At 36.7% G+C, this 19,189-nt stretch overlaps 1 protein-coding gene across 1 annotated transcript; it reads left to right on the top strand.

The window, feature by feature from the left end:
* The first annotated feature begins 588 nt into the window (after positions 1-588).
* LOC139701097 (polycystin-2-like protein 1) lies at positions 589-18,890 on the top strand. The gene is made up of 12 exons (XM_071599673.1): positions 589-708; positions 1,980-2,117; positions 2,726-2,850; positions 2,929-3,153; positions 6,717-6,945; positions 7,796-8,026; positions 11,093-11,182; positions 11,261-11,413; positions 15,093-15,298; positions 15,720-15,844; positions 18,433-18,505; positions 18,669-18,890. Exons 1-12 carry the CDS (start codon positions 589-591, stop codon positions 18,772-18,774), a joined length of 1,821 nt encoding a protein of 606 aa, XP_071455774.1. The 3' UTR covers positions 18,775-18,890.
* The last annotated feature ends 299 nt before the right edge of the window (positions 18,891-19,189 follow it).

Here is a 19,189-nt window from a genome sequence, read left to right as displayed (position 1 = left end):
TGTTTGGCACGGAATTAAAATAGTGTGAATGCCTCAATTTGGTAATGTCAACATTTTCACGCTAAATATTCTGATAAATAGTCGTTGAAGCTATCTTTAGTTCAAACAACTCTCTTTTCGTTGACAGTAACCTGTCACACATGAGTCGTAGAAGGAGAGAGGCATTTAATATACCCCACATACCAAAGGATAAATTACTTCATTTGAAAGAGAAAAATACAGTGCCGATCCCGATTACCGAAGAGACAATCGCTGTGAAAGATCCACCTCTTAAGTATTGGCTGAATTGTATGATCACTCTAACTATGAATTATACACAGGCTAATGACGCATTCAATTATTTTAACACGTATACGCTTTTTTAAAAGTTATTCTACGAACAAAGCAGACAATTGACCCTGGAGAAAGTAAAGAATACGTGAGGGTTTTTGTGAAGGAATTAGTGATATTTCTTATATTTTTGACAATTGTATGCATATGTAAGTCATTTCCTTTTTTTCTTTAGTACCTAGGTATCAAATATTAACATTTTAGTCAACAAAAATCATTACTTTGCTAATTACAACATCTATTTCAGTGGCCTTTAGCATGGCAGGTTCTACAAAATATTTCTTTGCAAAAGCAATGTCTTCCCTCTTTTTGGATTCTTCATTTGATGATAAAGGAGGTAGTTTTCGTGAAGCTTCTCAGACATGGGATTTTTGGAATGTAAATTTCAACATTTCTTTTTCTTGGTTTCCAATTTAAATTATTTGATTTTTGCTGTTAAATGTTTTATGGAGCATTTTTTCGCAGCCCATTGAAGTGGAGGCCTTCATGGGTACCTTTTCACAAGTTAATTATTTAAAAATATTAACTGTGTGATTGGTTTCACCGTACCAAGCCAAATTCTAGAAACTAGGTACTTACATATTCGAAACTTTCACTCAAAATATATGGTGGAAGTGATTTTTGATCTCATTTTCTATACACTGTCCAAGAGGTATTTAAAAACGGATATCTTTGAACAAATAGAAGATGTATCAAGATCGATGTCAAGCAGTAACAGTCACACTAGAGGATATTATATTATTGTTTTAATGAACAGCAATTAATGACTCATCATTTTTTCTCAAAACTGATACGCTTATCCTCTTATACCTATCTTCTGCTTCTTTTAGCCCTTACACCCTGTTCTCAGCTCCTAGGACAGGCTTGTTTTGAGGCCCATCCATATTCTGGAATTTTCTGTTCATCCCAAATAATCTACTCCTCTATTTTTCAATTAAAGTTTATTCAGTAGATCGTTTCAACATTGATTCATCCTATTTTTTATAAATGAATCCTTATTTCCCAATGCCTCGGTTTACCTCCTTCCCTGTAAAAGCAAATAGAGTTGCTTTGGTCTGTATCTGACTCCTGCCTACCTTTCGTTATGCTTACTCCTAATGTCACATCCCCATGAATATTTCTGAGTATCCTCTTCAACCAAATCAACTTTTATTTTATGCCTTGTCTTTCTGTTTCTGCTCTAACAGCTACGATCTCAATCAAAAAGCTTCCCTTAATGCATGTTTCAGAAAGTAACCTCCTGATGCCTTGTTATGTATAAGCCAGTTGCTCTGTTTGTCAAAAAAACAGTGAAAAGCTAAAAATCATTTCCAAAGGTTTCTCTTGGAACTTTTGCTGGTAGATTTTGAGTGAGGAGCACAATCCAACTCTCCCCTAAAGCCTGCTCATTTCCCCCTAGTTTTCGGAATATCCCAGACTTGTAGCTCTCATGGGAAGTTTACATTTTCCGAGGTACTGTGCTCCCCATTTCATCCACCCCATGTATATGTACTTCCTCCAATTGTTTTATGAAATGTCTGGGTAACTGAATGTACCAGTTCAAATATACAGGGCAATTTTTATTTGGAAGGGATTGTCTTTGATACTTATTTACCTCTTGCCAAAAGTTATGCATATGAAACTCATGAGTGAACATATCCATTGAACAGTTTGCTGATAATGTAATGGTCAAGAGCTTTTATTGGGACCGTTGGCCAAGTGCAAACAAGGAATCCGATGATACCAATAGAGAAGATCCAAAAATATTGTATGAAAATGAGCTCCTTGGATTACCACGTCTACGACAGGTACTCATTTTTATTTATCTTTTGTATATTTTCATTTATTTTCAAATATAAATGTTGTGCAAAAAAGTCCTTTTACATACATTTATAAAAATTTGGATATTATATGATTTCAACAAAAAAAAATTGGGTATAACTTTTAGAATCACGTAGACTTAAAGTATACTAGGGAATATTACAAAAGTTATGAATAAACTGAATACTGCTTCTCATTTATATTTTAGCTCTTAAGCTACCTCTGTTAGACCTTGTGTCCTTGGGATCATGAAAAGTCATTTTCGGCTTTTCATTAAGTGTCCCAATGGCAGAGTTGACATAGCACCCATGCCGGAGGAGGGCTTACAAGGGTGGCCTGAAACGTTTCTGACCTAACAAAGATACAAGGCATTTTTTCTGAAATTTTCTCAAATTTTCTGAGGTCGGAAACTTTTCAGACCACCCTCGTAAATCCCTGACCTTTGGGTTAGCAGGCAAGCATTTTACTCAATTAGATAATGGAGGCAGGAAATAAGTACTTGACTCTTGTTCATAAATTTTTGCTCTGTGAATGTTAACATTTTCAAAGGACTCATTTCTCTTCTTCCTAATGCTGTCTAAATACTCCCTTGAAGCTCAGGGTAAGAAGTGATTCATGTGATGTACATGGTGACTTTCGAAGGACTTTCTTGTTTTGCTATGATTTCTACTCCTCAAGGTCAGAAGACAGAAATCCATTTGGCCCAGGAAATGACACTGCGTAAGTTGCAATTAGAAGATTTCTAATCATTCTTGGAATTTACCCTTGCAGGTTTTATCATTCTCTAATTAATTTTAGGTGGACTTATCATTCTCAGTCAGAACTTGATGGATCAGCTCATTGGGGTCTCCTCACAAACTATCCAGGTGGTGGATATTACCAGGATCTATCTCGTGACAAAAATTCAACTGTTATGATAATTGAACATTTGAAAAAAAATAACTGGATCACGAGAGCAACCAGAGTCATATTCTTGGACTTTGCCGTCTACAATGCCAATGTCAACTTATTTTGTGTCATTAAGTGAGGGAAAGCATGCAACTTTGTTTTAAAAAAGAGTAGTTATTTTCTTAATTTGAAATTGAACATTTCCGTACTATATAATAACATGAACAGTAATGTGTGAGAAGAATGTCAGTTTATGGTCAAATGGGAATAAGATAAAGTAGATGGGTTGTGGCTCATTATTTTAAAGTGAGGAGTGGGATTTAAGAGAGGTAGGTATTGCAATTGGAAATGGTAACTTAAAGGCCTCAATCTCTCCCTGAAGATTTTGGCATCTGCAGGACCAAGTATATGTTGTTAGTGTTTTCACTTATGCCCAAGCAGTAAGAGATAATGGGTGATCACTAGAATAGTGACAGGGTGTGATGGAAGATTAGGAAATCCCGTGAGGGTAGATGATAAAAAGAAAAGGAAAAGGGAGAGAAAAGGAGAAAGTTGCAATGCGGTATTTGTGGCAAGGCTCTCTCATGGTTATGTTACAAAATGACTTAATATTCACGATTATTGACCTATGACAATTTGATTGGGGGCCAATTCTTCCATTCCACGTCCAGTTTGCAGTTTTCCTGCAAAAACTGAGGATGTCCTGTCACCCAGATTTGAACCTGAGTTCTCTTGTCAGTAGCCAAGTGTTCTATCCTTTTGCAGACATGCTTGCCTATTCATAAATATCAGTGGTGTAACAACATCATAAGCACCTGGCCTTGAAACATAAAATTTAGAATTGGCCCTTTTTTGCTGATGAGCCACATCATCATTTTCAATTCTTGAAGTATTATGACCCATTTCTCTCCCCTAGATACTCTGGCTGATTGATGTCATATGTCTTTACTTTCACATCTGCTGTTATTTGTTTAATGTATGCTGTGCTGGGTCTTCCATTGTAATTTAAACAATGAGGATGTTTATTGGTTCCTAAAAGACATGTTTGAGTAGTAGCAGGTTTTAGGGGAAGCAACCAACAGCTGAGGTCATTTATATTAATGATGGGCAGGAAAGGATGAAGGGTAGAGAGAAACCTGACGTTGGCATTAGCCTGCTCTTAATGAATGCCATCAAGGGGTGTGCAGCTTAAAGTCCCATTTGATGGACGGTGTACTTACTCAAAAGTGTCCTCCTCAAAGCACCTCAAGTAGGGATCGGGATGCCACTTAAAAATATCTGTCGCTGTGGGCCCTCTGGGTGGGAAGCCAGCATGTTAGCCACCACACCTCCTCAATCCTCAAACGTTTGAGATGTGTTACAATAGTATAATATGTTCATTTGTCTACCAGAGGCAGTGGACAGTATCGACAATGCATGGCAGGTGTATAGAACACTCCTGGGATATATAACTATATTCCCAAAAAGATATATACACTATAATTATGACATGAAACTAATATACTCTTACCTAAGTTTTACATAGATATTCATTCACACTATGATAACTTTCATACACCAACTATGCAAATATGTATTCTTTTTGAATAGTTAAATTCCTGTCTTATTTTTCAAATGGTTAAGCATATTATTAAATAGTTTTGTGCACATTGATGTTGGTCTGTCGGCTACCATAGACAGATTTGATGATTTCACATGCATAACTTTACATCTTCTGGTATTTTGACAGTGCTGACCATTATTCATTGTAACGTCATTCTTGTGTTTTATAGCATAAGTCACTGCATGATAGATGCATACACAAGGTACAGTTAGTATTTCCAAATATTTAAAGCATATGTAAAATTTTTATATACATGGAACTCATCTAATTGATTGCAAAAATTATACTTGCAGACAAGCACAATACATTGTGATTAAAAAAACAGTATACAGGAGGAGTAACTGCATATATAAGAACTTAAAATTAAACCACTTGGCTTTTCCACATGGAAAACATTTTTATTTACTACCTAGGTTTTGTTATGGTATAACTTCATCAGGTAAAAATACAAGTCAAACACAGTATATATAGCTCTGGACGGAGGAAAAGAGGAGGGAGGGAGGAAAGCAAGGATTGGTTGAGGTAGGAAGAGGGGAGTGGTTTAAGAGGAAAGTGGCATCTGGTGGAGAGCTAAGTGGTTTAATTCCCCTCTTCCTACCTCAACCAATCCTTGCTTTCCTCTCTCCTTCCTCTTCCCCTCCATCCAGAGCTATATATACTGTGTTTGAATTGCACTTTTACCTGATGATGTTATACCATAGCAAACCTAGGTAGTAAATAAAATTTTTTTCCACGTGGAAAAGCCAAGTGGTTTAATATTAAGTTCATGTGAAGATTTTCCACCAAGTGATGCCAGACACTGTTTTATTTGCATATATAAGAGTAAAATTACCTATCTAAATAGAGAGACATGAATTCATCCATTGTATAATATTGATGTTTACATAGGAACTGAAAAATTTTAGACATAAATTACAAAAGATTTTCTATTTCTCCCTTCGTTTTCTATGTAATGATTTGGGGAATATCACTCCAGCATAACAAGGGTGCTGAGCAAACATAGCTGAGTTATGACCTGTTATCCTTAAGTAATTACACAGCCTCTTGTTCTGTGCCAATGTACTTCATCATTGGTCATCAAATTAAACTTGGCTTTGTTTTGCTGCACAATAGTAATAGCATGGAATATATACATACAAGGAATAGTTAAACTTTTAATTTTTTCAAACTAAGGTCTACGGCTACTTGCCCTTGGAACTTTACCAAGGATTCTCACTGCCCATTTTTGCAACCTTAAGAGGCACAAGGAATGATATGAATGCCCCCATCATGAAGCAGTCCCACATAGTAACCACCATACTGTATGTGCCTGCAGTTAACATGATCTATATTATGTGAATTATTTAAAAAAAACTATAATTACTACAAAAAACTTTTAAAATAACTATATTATTACTAAAAGATAAGAAAAACTTAAATTTTGATATTGCATGTCTGATGTGTAATCATCACCTTCCACACACCCCAGCAGCGGCTTGTAGGTATAAGGTAGATATATATGAGTGGTAACTGTAAACTTTTACTTTTTGCTATATAATAATTGAGATAGAAACTTATTTTTTATTCTTATGGCTTCTCAACATGGTAACCATCCAGAGTTATACATTTCTACCAGTGTTTCTTGACCTCTCCAAGGCCGTAATTGTAGAATTCAGCAGATTGCATCAAAAATCATTGTTCTACCTCTTGAATGATGTCATTTGTGTCACCAAATCTCTCATCCAACTAATGCTCAGATATCACATCAGCAATAATTTATATATTGACAATTCTGATGCTCTTAATATTAATTAATAACTAAACTAATAATGAATTCTGAGCAATGGATCATTACTTTCTCTCTCTCAAATTTCTTTTATGTAAATACCCAGATCTCTTATGCATTACCTCTTAGTCCTCTGGCCACTACCATGGAGGCCAAGGCAATGGCACCATCTAATGATTATAATCAATGCACAAAAGAGTAGTGAATTTGAACAAAAATATTTTTTTCTATTGATTAGATTGACATTGAGTCTACTGTTAATGCAATTTATTACCATTATTATTTTTTATTCTCTTAAAAACAGGAGACAACCTTTTTTTGATTTTTTAGGCTGGTTTTAGAGTACCCACCTACTGGAGGAGTAATTCCATCTTGGTCTTTTAATGTGGTAAAACTAATAAATTATGTCACCATGTTTGACAAGTTTATTCTTGCCTGCGAAATTTTCTTCCTTGTGTTCATAATATACTACACGGCTGAAGAGGGCTATGAGATGTATGTCATGAGATGGAAATATTTTAAATCTTTTTGGAATTACCTGGATCTTATGATTTTGACTGTAAGTAACTATTCAAGCAATATCCTAACACTGGCCTGAACTGGCATTTTTACATCAATATATGTTGCATTTTGGTCTAAATTATATCAGTTGTTGACATTGGCTGCTAGTTAAAATCTTTATAAATCTGACATTTGCTGAAGGTTTTGGATCAATATTAGTTTGACATTAAATAGATATCTTTGCTGACAAGAAAATGGCATAAATTTGATACAATTACAATTTTAGGAAAAGGATGTAATTGATATCTTTGAATTCAATAATAGGGAAAAACAAAATTAAAATGTATGAATAGATAGAAAACAATTGATAGTTATTGGGATTCGACCAAAAGGGTTAACCACTTGGACATGTCAAATCTCCTTCATCACTGACAGCGAAAGAAGGGATATCAGTGTTAGTCACATAGGGTAAATTGACATCTTCAGAACTCAATGTCACATCAATGGTGTCAACGGATAGCTATTGAGTCAACGAATGATGGATTTCACTTGATCTTTGCAATATATTCCATGATTTACATCATTCTTAATCATCTATTCTGGTATCATGTTTGTATTGGAGAAATATATTTAATTGAGGTATCTTTTGGACAGCAAATACCTCTTTCATTTTTTGAAAGACATCTATTTGACAACACTTTTGGCAGCTGCACTGATATCACATTTTTGCTGGAGAAAGATACGTATTTGGTGTGATGCTATCTTGGCAGTATTGCCAGATACTAAGATGATATATTTATATCAAAATGATATTCCAATATATAACTCTAATATGATGCCATGTAGATTTGGGTATTTTGATTATATTTTCTTTTACTTTGTAATTAAATTTTTACCTACCATTGCAGATAGCCTGGGTAGCAGTTGTATTCAATATATATCGTTTCATTGCTGTGAAAATGATGCTAGCAAAAATGCTGGAAGATGTCAACAAATATTCTAACTTCGAATTTTTAGGATTTTGGCAAGCTCAATTTAACAATGGCATAGCCATCTTAGTATTCTTTGTTTGGATTAAAATGTTTAAATTTATGAGCTTCAATAAAACTATGGCAGACCTGAGCAAGACTTTGTCAAGAGTAAGTAACCTACTATTTTTCAGAGTTGATTATTGTTTTTCCATTTAAAAGACTGGGAGGAAAATTAACTCTGATAGCAGTTACGATCTTCAGTGCCCAGGATCTCATTGATACTCGTAAGAATCGAAATGCAGGTACCAGTTATTTTCATTATTTTTTAATGAACTTAGTGTTAAAAAAAATCTTCCTCTGGACATTTTATAAAGTGTGAATGCTGGGACTAATTTTTTGTTTATCTTTGGAAGGATTTGGTGCTAACCACAAGTTGTTTCTAATGAGGTTTTAGCTGTTAAAAAAAAAATTGCCCTTACTTACATGCATTTAATCAGCTTTATTTTCCCTAGTAAAAAAGTACATGACTAGTGGTGGGTGTGGATAAATTTCATATCTATGAATTGTTCAATAGAGTAGTGGATAAAAAAGCAGTTCAGTAAGGGAAAGGTCAGGAAATAAAAAGGAACTAGTGACTCCCAAAACTGGGTCACAAACTGAACTGTAAATTTTCTTGTTTGGCGCTTACATGAGCTTGAACTGTTGGCTTTTAGATTTAGTTGGCTACTGAATGAACTTCTATCGGTGGGAAGGGAATTCTGGTGATAATGACAGGATATTGTATAACTTCTTGATGTGATTAGAAGTTTGATTTAGTGGCCAAGTTTAATAGTGGTCCGTAGGATGTGGATGGAGTACATGAAATAGAAACAGGGATGGGTGCAGGGAAGAAGAAGATGGAGAATTGGTAGGGCTTAAGAGAAGAAAATACCAGAATCAGAATGTTTTTTCCAACAAGATTCCAATGAGAGCAGAATCCATATAATAAGAAAATTTTCTGGATACCTGAAGCCCACTAAATAATTTGATTGATTCAAAATTTCAAGTTTTTATATAACTGTATTTAAACACTTACATATTTTATTGCTATGGATTATGAGTAAAGAGTACACACTCTTGTCTATTTGTAGAATCAAATGGCTTAAAATAAAGGGGAGAAATATTTTCTTGTAAGGAGCTACCCAATGTTGTAACTATAATTACCTGTATAGGTAACCTCTGATGTTTTTTAGTCCAAGGGTAAATCGTTGGAATTCTGAGTCGAGGGCCCAGGTTTGATGCCCAAGTATGTCTTTCTAGGCAGCCTCAGCTCCACCCAAGCTGTGTGATTTTTCAGGTATCAAATCTTCCTGGGAAATCATAACCGGTACAGGGAAAGGAACTGGCCCCCTTACCTTGATACATGAATTTCACACCCTGTCCAGCTTAGTACTGGGTGTACTTTACCATCACTTGCCAAACCGACTTTTGGGTTGATTACTGTGGCTATGTTTGGGTAACCTCTGCTATGTTATGATGTATATTTGTAAATACTAGTGTGATAAATAAGTGGCAACAACAAAATGTCTTCCCTTAAGAAATGATTGGGACTAAAAAGTTTAATCAACCTGATAAAGGCACAATATTGCAGGCACAATAAACCACATACTGCTAGCCTCACACATTTAAAAATGTTTAACAGTTATTGAACTCACATCCAATTATCATATGTAATTTGGCCACAATACACTTTATTCTAGCAAATTTTATATATGACTTGCTTCCAGAATGAACGATTGTTTTAAAATCAAGACTAAAATTAGAGACAGTTGTTACCTTAAAAACCAGTAGAAACCAAGTATTCTAAGAAGTTTTCTGAGTACCTCTACTGGCAGCTGGAAATTGTGGGATCTAGAGTTGAATTCTGATCATAAAGAATGATTTTTCTGATGTGAAATTTCCTGGCTGTGGCAATGAACTGAATGGGTTCTCATTGGCTTGAAAGATGAATGCATTTTAAATATTTAGAATTGAAGATATGGATGATGCATATTGCCTGCCATGGTTGGCAATGTTCAATTATTAAGTATTTGTTGGTAGATCAGGGGATATGGTTGACCTATGAGGAATTTTCCATGCATGCAACTTTTGCATCTACATGTGATTTGGGGGAGGAGGAGATCATTCAAGGCCAAAAAAAATCTGACCCTAATATATACAAGGTGTGTTCCAAAAGTGGAGTAGTTTATTTTTTCCTGGATAGGAGGATGGACAGGCAGCTATTTCTTTGGCTGGGTTTGAGGGAGGGGGGCTTCAGGAAAGGCTGGTGGCAGTTGGCTCCCAGCCTTTGCATAGTGCAAATAATTCGTTTGGCAAACCTCTGTAATGTAACCTCTGTAACATTGTTACATTCTGCCCTTAACCAGTTTTTGGAACAGCATGACGCCATCAAATTTTGTGTGAAACTGAGCAAAACAGGGAAAGAGACTTATGAGATGCTCGAGGCAGCTTATGATGATTACAGCATGGATAGATCGGGTGCTTTGGAGTGGCTCAAGTTGTATTGGGTTGGTAGAAAATATATCAAAGATATTGAACATTCAAGACACTCTTTGACCTCAAACCGTGTCAAAAATCTTTCAAGAGTGAAGGTTTTGTTGGACAGATTAAGAGCTTATGTATGGTTTATGATGATTATGGCATCCCTTAAAGTGATGTGCATTGACTTGTGACCAAAAACATGGGCATTAGAAAGGTATGTGCAATATTGGTGCCACAAGTGCTCTCAGATGAACAAAAGGGAACTCGAACTACCTGGCCTGGTAGGACATGGCAACCCTGCCTCAGCTTCCCTACAGCTCTGATGTCGCCCCACCGGACTTCATCTTCCCGCACCTCAAATCTGTGCTGAAAGGACGTCACCATGGCTAATTGGAAAAATTACAGCAAACTGTGATGAGGGAACCTTCCAGAAGGCATATGAGGCATGGAAAACCTACTAGCACTGGTGTGTGGATGTATAAGAGTACTACTTCGAAGACTTTTGAGTAAAATTATCAATCTTGGCAGTAAATGTTTTTGATGGACTCAGTCCTACTTCTTTTGAGACAAACCATGTAGAGTATTCTAAATGACAATAATACTTTCTCGTATTCCATTTTTACTTTTAAAAAAGTTTTACTTTTAAAAAACATTAGCTTGATGTTGGGTGTCTATATATGTACAAGCTCTGAAGAACAACATTTTTTCTTGCAGTCTGCCAAAGATGTTGCTGGATTTGCAGTAATGTTCATGATTGTATTCTTTGCTTTTGCTCAACTTGGCCACCTTCTTTTTGGTACCCAGGTGAGAAATGATTTTCAGAATTTTCCTAATGTTTGGAAACAGTATAGTGGTCACCTGTCTGACATAAACTTTCCTTAGGTCAAAGGTTTCAAATCATTGGGGGACTCTTCATTTACTCTCCTATGCATAATTCTTGGAGAGTTTGACTTTGAATCTATACAAAGTGCCAACCGGATCTTGGGACCTATCTTCTTCTTCTGTTATGTTTTCTGTGTATTCTTCATACTACTTGTGAGTACCTATCACTTTGCTGTTCAATGAATTATTCATAATTCCCCCTTAGTTATTGCTATTTTAAGACTAAATTTATATACTTTAACTGAAAGAGAAAGTTCGTCTATATGAATGAATATGTAATAGAAATTAAGATATTTTTATCCATTATTAAAATAGAAAGACTCGTACTTTTCCACAGATTTTATTATACGGTACAACGCGTTTCACCAACTTGCGGCATCATCAGGTACAAATTTGCAAAACAGACAGAGCAAGCATATATACCCTCAGGACAGAGTGGGGGCGAGGAGGGTTGGAAGGATTTGAGGGGGGTGGGGGCTCACAGGTGCGTTGATGGATTGTTTTGACCATTTCCAGGCTAATTTCTCGGAGAGGAGTGGGGAGGGGTATGGGAATAATTGCTCATTACAAAGTGTCGTGTTGGGGTTCACCAAGTGCCTTCTAATCTCTAATTGCTCGAGAGCGTCCATTTTTAATCCTTTTGGGAGTGTGTGTAATATCTCTGGGACAAAGTCACTGCTGTGGTTGAATTCTAGTAAATGCTTGGCGAAGAGAGAGTTGTTATTCTGATTTTTGTGACACCTAGCATGTTCCTTGACTCGTAACTTGATATTCCTGCCGGTCTGACCGACATAAACGCTGTTGCAATCCTCGCATTTCAGTTTATAAATGCCTGATTTGAGAAGGCTATCCTGGGTGTCTTTTCCATTGGCTAGAAGTTTGGAGAGGGTTATGGGTGAGTAGAAGGCTGCTTTGAGTGAGGTGGGTAGGCAGTTGGAAATCCTATATGAAAGATCTCCCAGAAACGGGATCGAGCCTGAAACCTGAAGCCTGAAACAATAGAATATATTCGCAAAGCTAGTATAGCATTACAGGCGAAACTTTACTTAAAACTTTCGGTGAAATACAGCAGTGCATCTCTGAATATTCTCTTCAATAACAGTTGCCTCAAAAACGGAGTGTTCCCAGCGTACGTCCAGGTTCGTGCCACTTCGTCGTCCACAACGGCCATCAGAGCGATACGCAAGGCGAAAATCCAGTGGTTAAGGGAGGAACTGAAACTGTGGTATGCAAGAAGGGATTCCTTTGCACATTATTTGTTCTGTCTGCACGTAGAACTTTGCTCTAAGTTACATTTTGCGGAATGGATTACATTTGTGGATGGTGTAAAAGAACTAGTGAGTAAAATCTCTTCTCGCAAATATGTAACCCAGGGGAAAAAACTGAGTAACCTTATTAATAGTCCACCTCAAAATTACCAGTGCACTATTAAAGAAAACAGCCCCCGCACAGTATCGAAATTTGTTCCGGCCGCAAGAGTTGTCAACCTTAGTCACCATACGTTCACTAAGGAGGAGAGTAATATCTTAAAGAAAGGGTTGAAGTTTGCTCCCTCTAAGAAAGTTTCCGAAGCCGACATTAAAAATCTAGCCGCAGATTGCGAGGTTGCCCTTCGGAACCAATCTCTGGCTACCAAACACCAAGTTGCTGAAATCATCATGTCCTCATTGAAGGAAGCAGTGCCAACAACAACCCGCTTTTCCAGCCTTCAGCAACATACGTCCACCCTCCGACGCCTGAAGAAGACTATTGGCAAGGAAGACCTCATCATCCAGAAAGCTGACAAGGGATCTAGTGTCGTAGTGTTGGATAAACGAGTGTATGTGGAAAAGTGCCTTGAGTTCATCAACAACAATCCTATTACTCCGTTATCCAAAGACCCAACCGCGAGTTTCCAAAGTGAAGTGAAACGTGCAGTGTCCAAGTGTAAGTTTTTAAATGCTAGGGAAAAATTTAGTTTAATCCAAATGAACCCCTCCGCCCCCAGGTTGTACGGACTCCCCAAATTACACAAAAAAGCCATACCTATTCGGCCTGTCATCTCAGCTGTGTCCGCCCCTTCACACCTTCTGGCACGAAAATTAGACGTATTGCTCCGAGATCTCACAGGTTTTAAACCTAAATATGGAGTTAAAAACTCTATAGAGCTAGCCCGAAAATTGAAAGATATTGATGTCCCGGAAAAAGCGAGGCTAGTCTCCTTCGACATTAGCAATTTATTTACTTGCGTACCAATATCGGAAACTTTGCTTAGGGTGGAAGAACTACTCAAGGATTCCACCATTGCCCAAAATATCTCAGACGAATTGGTCCCCCTCATCAAAATGACAGTTAACCAGAATTATTTTAGTTTCAACCACACCCTTTACAGCCAAACGGATGGGTTAGCTATGGGTTCCCCACTGTCCCCCTTCCTAGCCGAAGTCTTCCTCAATTCTGTAGAAGAACATCTTTTTAATGCTGACAATCAGCATAACAAAAACGTGGGCTATTGGTTTCGTTACGTGGACGATATACTATGCCTATGGACCGGAACCAACCGACAGTTAGACTCCTTCCTTAATTTCCTAAACAATCTTCATCGGAATATCTCCTTCTCCATGGAAAAAGACGTCAACGGCACCATCAACTTCCTCGACTTGACTATCACAATTAGGGATAATAGACACGAATTTGCAATTTATAGGAAACCCACATATACAGACCATATAATTTCTAATGATTCCGCACACCACTTTTCTCACAAACACGCAGCCCTCCACTCCATGATCCACCGCCTCCTACACATCCCCCTTTCCCCCAAAAACTTCAAAATTGAACTCGTGAATATCACTAATATAGCTACCAACAATGGTTTCAACCCCAAACTAGTTGACACATTACTACAGAAAAAACAAAAAGCAATGGCCATAAATAGCATTTTCGTATCTCAGCCCGCAGTATCTAAAGATTTTAAGTGGTGCTCGATCCCGTTTCTGGGAGATCTTTCATATAGGATTTCCAACTGCCTACCCGCCTCACTCAAAGCAGCCTTCTACTCACCCATAACCCTCTCCAAACTTCTAGCCAATGGAAAAGACACCCAGGATAGCCTTCTCAAATCAGGCATTTATAAACTGAAATGCGAGGATTGCAACAGCGTTTATTTCGGTCAGACCGGCAGGAATATCAAGTTACGAGTCAAGGAACACGCTAGGTGTCACAAAAATCAGAATAACAACTCTCTCTTCGCCAAGCATTTACTAGAATTCAACCACAGCAGTGACTTTGTCCCAGAGATATTACACACACTCCCAAAAGGATTAAAAATGGACGCTCTCGAGCAATTAGAGATTAGAAGGCACTTGGTGAACCCCAACACGACACTTTGTAATGAGCAATTATTCCCATACCCCTCCCCACTCCTCTCCGAGAAATTAGCCTGGAAATGGTCAAAACAATCCATCAACGCACCTGTGAGCCCCCACCCCCCTCAAATCCTTCCAACCCTCCCCGCCCCCACTCTGTCCTGAGGGTATATATGCTTGCTCTGTCTGTTTTGCAAATTTGTACCTGATGATGCCGCAAGTCGGTGAAACGCGTTGTACCGTATAATAAAATCTGTGGAAAAGTACGAGTCTTTCTTTCTATTTTAATAATGGATATCAATTACTTCCACGAAGTGAAGCCTGAAACAATAGAATATATAAGATATTTTTCATTGGTTTTAAAATGATATTGCATGTTTCATTGATAGCATGATTTGGCTTTTGAAAATCAGGTTATTATTTATAATTAATTATCATTATCATTGATATAATTATATTTCAATGTCATATCTTGCTTCTCATAGAACATGTTCTTGGCTATAATAAATGACACTTACTCGGAGGTAAAAACTGAAATAAGTATAAGAAGACAAGATTTTGAATTGATGAAGTTTTTCCACCGACTTTTCAACAAACTTATGCAAAAGTTTAGTAAAAAAAAAGTTGACACAATAGAGGAAGTTCCCGAAGGAAGGATAGCTCACCGAGAGATAAAGGAAAACCTTAAAAAGTAATGGCTTTTTTTGGTTAAAACTAATTTAATAGCCCATGTTTTACAAATCACAAATTTGCTTGTTGAAAATTATTTGAACTTTGAACTGTTCATATAAATCTGATCAAAAATTGATATTTTTTACTCTTGCATCGATGCTGAAAAATAATATTCTAGAATTAAAAAGAACCCTTCGTTCAATGGTGAGATAAATGCTAAGATCAGTGTTCATGAAAGCATAATTAGCATAGTAAAATATGTGTTGCAAACTTGCTTGAGCTATAGTGAATTATTCTTTAGTGCTCATCCACATGTTTAGCTGATCCAAAAATTTCAATATTGGTTCTTTTACTCCATATAAGTATGTAATCGTGGAAAGTGCTCACCTTCCCAATTTCATGCATATGCTACACATATACAAATTATACATTTTTTTCAGGTTCAATTTCTCTGATCTGGAAATTGAAATGTTCTTTGCCAAATATAATCTATCTGGAGATGGCTATCTTACTGAAGATGAAGTGAACAAAATGACAGCAGATTTGTATGGAAACAGTCCACCAGGTGGGAACAATTACATGATCTGTGACTCTTTACAAACAGTTATTTCATGCGGTTTCCTCATGTGCTAGTAAAAGTGAAAATAGCAAAATTTTATTTTATTTATGGAATGAAACTCCCTTTTACTTATTCTTCCATATATTCCTGTTTGTCCATGCAGACTCCTTTTGCCTCTATACATTCATACAGTCTATCAGTGTAAACAAACTCTAATACCCCTGAGACTTGTAATGTCCCTAGTCTCAAGGGAGTGTATTTTTAACAGTAGCAATAATTGGTGTATCTGATGTGTAATTATGCACTGTTTGATATTTAAGAGGTGGTGCATTACAAACAATATGTTGGCTTTCAAAGTTGTCTCTTTCATTAATCTTATAAGTAAAAAGGCCATGGATAATCAGAGTCATGACAGGTGGTGAAGGTCATATGAGCTCATAAAATTGGCCTGTCAAGAGATATGGAAATGGAAATAGGAAGGGTACAAAGATATAGTTGAAAAATCTAGTAATGATTCTGGTAGCCAGAATGTTTTGTTTTTACTACCACACCCTTGGCGTGACCACTTAGGATAAAAAATGAGGGATTTTACCTGATTATGTTGGTAGTCCACCATTTTAAATAGGTTTTTGGATTGACAAAGACTGAACTTTCTTATGTTTCTTAGCCTCACCTAATAAGACTCAACCGGACAGCCCTGATTGAAATGAACTTTTCTTCTATTCCACGTACATTCTACTTATCTTCATTCTATCCAATATCCCTTTCCTTTTCCTATCCCTACCACACTTGCCTAACATTCTCTCCTCTATCACTGTCTTCTGCATTCCATCACCAATCAAATTGCTCTGCTTCCATCTTGCCTGCCTTCTTTGGATGGCTCTCATCAATGCTTTTTCCTCCCCTACCATGTTTATTACTTCTTTGTTAGACTCTCCATCCTTCCATTTTACCTTTTCTATCCTTCTCCACTCCCACATCTCAAAAGCCTTCAATTTACACTCATCCTATTGCTTAAATGACCAAGTTTATAATCCATACAAAACCATGCTCCACAGTAAACATTTCACTGGTCTTTTCTTAAATTCCTTACTTAATACTCTATAAATCAATATGAGGTGTCGATAAAAACAAATTTATGTGCCCAAGGCTCAACCAAGGTTGCTTATTTTTTTAGTATGTATTTTGATTGGTTAAATGTGTAGTTACCTAATTATTTGTGCTAAGGAAAACCATGGAAGTATGATTACATTTGATTGAAGAAATGAAAACCACAATGGTCCCCTGAGGGTGGATTGGATAAGTGAGGGTAGCGCTAAGTGCAATGACATGAGAAAATCCCAATCAGGGTAGGGGAACCACTTCCTTTCCCTGTGCTTCCAATGATTTTCCAGGAAATTCTGGTTCTCAAAAAATCACACAGGTGCCCAAGGACATCACCCAGAATAGAACCTTGGAGCTCCAGTCAGTAGCCCAGTACTCTACCCACTGGACTACCATATTCCCTGGAACAAACAAGTTAAGCCAAAAAATGCAGATTCCCATTAGCCTTCGCACTAGAAAGTTCTGCCTCTCAGCCTACCAAATGAGAAAGCCCATGTGACCAGTAGGTCATTTCTGTCACATGAAATTAACCCACTGATACATCTCAGTTAAATTATGCATAACACCAGCAGGGATGGAATCATTAAATGACTTGATATTTTCCAATTCTGCTTCTGGATAGAATTATCATTCTCCCTGGGGCTATTGAAGTTTATTTATTTATTTTTATGACTTTATTGGTGCAAAATTGAGACTTCATAGTCCCTTCTTCCACCCAACTCTTATGCATCTCAATAAAGACAATCACAAACATCGACGCCCTAGGTGGAGGAAAATCCACCTTGGTGTGATTCAAATCCACAACCTCTTTTTTGGCAGGCGAGGGCATTACCCTGCCACCAGTAACTCTGGCAAATTATTAAAAGTTATGCATCTGCAAAATTTTTCTCATCATGAAATTTCACGGAGAATGAATATGCTACCAAAATTATATTGTTTCTTAAGGTCTCTCATGAGGACATACTAAATAAATTTTGAATTTCTTGGTAAATTCATTGAATCTCTTGACCCTTCTCTTTTGCTCATTGAAGAGGCTACCTTGTGACAAAGAGTCCCAGAAATGGTATTTTATGTCGTCAATTTGTACCCATTTATGGTACACTCAAAAATATACCAAAATTATACCATTCTAATGCTGGATGAATGATAATCCATGCGTTTCTCACGTCATAGTCTGTGTGCATGCCAAAAGATAATCAAGAGATTTTTTGACTTGGAAAGTTGTGAATTATGGGTGTTAAAGGGTATCTTCTGCCTAAAATCATTGGAACTGGTATCCTTCTTTTATCTGTTAGTCTGTGGTTTTTCTCCAATAAGAGGAGATTGCTGCAGAAAAGTAATTATGAATGAAAACCCCAAAAAAATTCTCAAATTTTGAATGTTAAGACTGAGTGCACTCTAGCTCATCTCATTTTTTGCATGGAAAGGGCAGTTTTTTCTTTCACTATCGATATGTATTTACTTGAAACTCGTTTTTGCGCTATCTTCAGGAGAGGTGCCCACTCTTCAATCTAATGGCAGTGCTGGTCTAACTCCTGAAGTGTCTAAAGAAGAGTTTGATATGTAAGTGAAGTCCAGTTGTGCACTCTTATAATGGTAATGCTGCTTGGTTATTTATTAAAGTTTGTTAAGCCTTCATGGTTGACCTTTTTTGTTCATTTTGAAAAAGAGAATTTGCATTGGTGATGAATTGTTTTCTATTTAAAATGTTTCCAAATTATTTCAGGCTGAAGGAACGTATGAACCAAATTGAAGAAAGTTTGGAATTTGTTGTGACAAAAATAGAACAAGTTACACGTATTATGGAAGAGTATACATTTGAGAACGAGTAGTATGTATTTTTGGTCTGCCACCAAAACCATATTGGTACTTCTAGTATTTCATGGCTGTTTTCAAGTTATATATGTTTTGTGAATGAAGTTGACACATTCATTTGTCTATTTCTTAAAGCTGGTGTTTTATGCATATTGCTTTTAAGTTTTTATGTAGAAATTAGAGTATTTCAATCATAAATTATTTCCAACTTTTAACTCTGTACTCAATGACACGTAATTTAGCAGTTCATTAAAATTTTCAATTTTCATTAGTCTTTTACAACTGCCCAGCTTTTTTTTAACAGCCAATTTTGAATGTATGATTTTTATGTTCTAAAGATTATAGATTTTTATGAAAGGGAGCAGACTTTCGTATATGGGTGACATTAAACAACCCTTAGAGGTTTAGATACCTACGTCTTAGAGGAAGGGG

This window comes from Hetaerina americana, unplaced genomic scaffold (genome assembly GCF_022747635.1).
Source record: "Hetaerina americana unplaced genomic scaffold, ioHetAmer1.1.p SCAF_11, whole genome shotgun sequence".
NCBI classification, from domain to species: domain Eukaryota; kingdom Metazoa; phylum Arthropoda; class Insecta; order Odonata; family Calopterygidae; genus Hetaerina; species Hetaerina americana.
Note: the sequence above shows the minus strand (reverse complement) of the source record. Positions and strands in the feature narration are given on the sequence as shown.

Coding starts and splice junctions, on each gene's coding strand:
- LOC139701097 (XM_071599673.1), top strand. CDS start 589: ATGGCAGGTTCTACAAAATATTTCTTTGCAAAAGCAATGTCTTCCCTC. Junction 8,027..11,092: donor TGAGCAAGACTTTGTCAAGA/GTAAGTAACCTA, acceptor TTTTTCTTGCAG/TCTGCCAAAGATGTTGCTGG. Junction 18,506..18,668: donor TCTAAAGAAGAGTTTGATAT/GTAAGTGAAGTC, acceptor AAATTATTTCAG/GCTGAAGGAACGTATGAACC.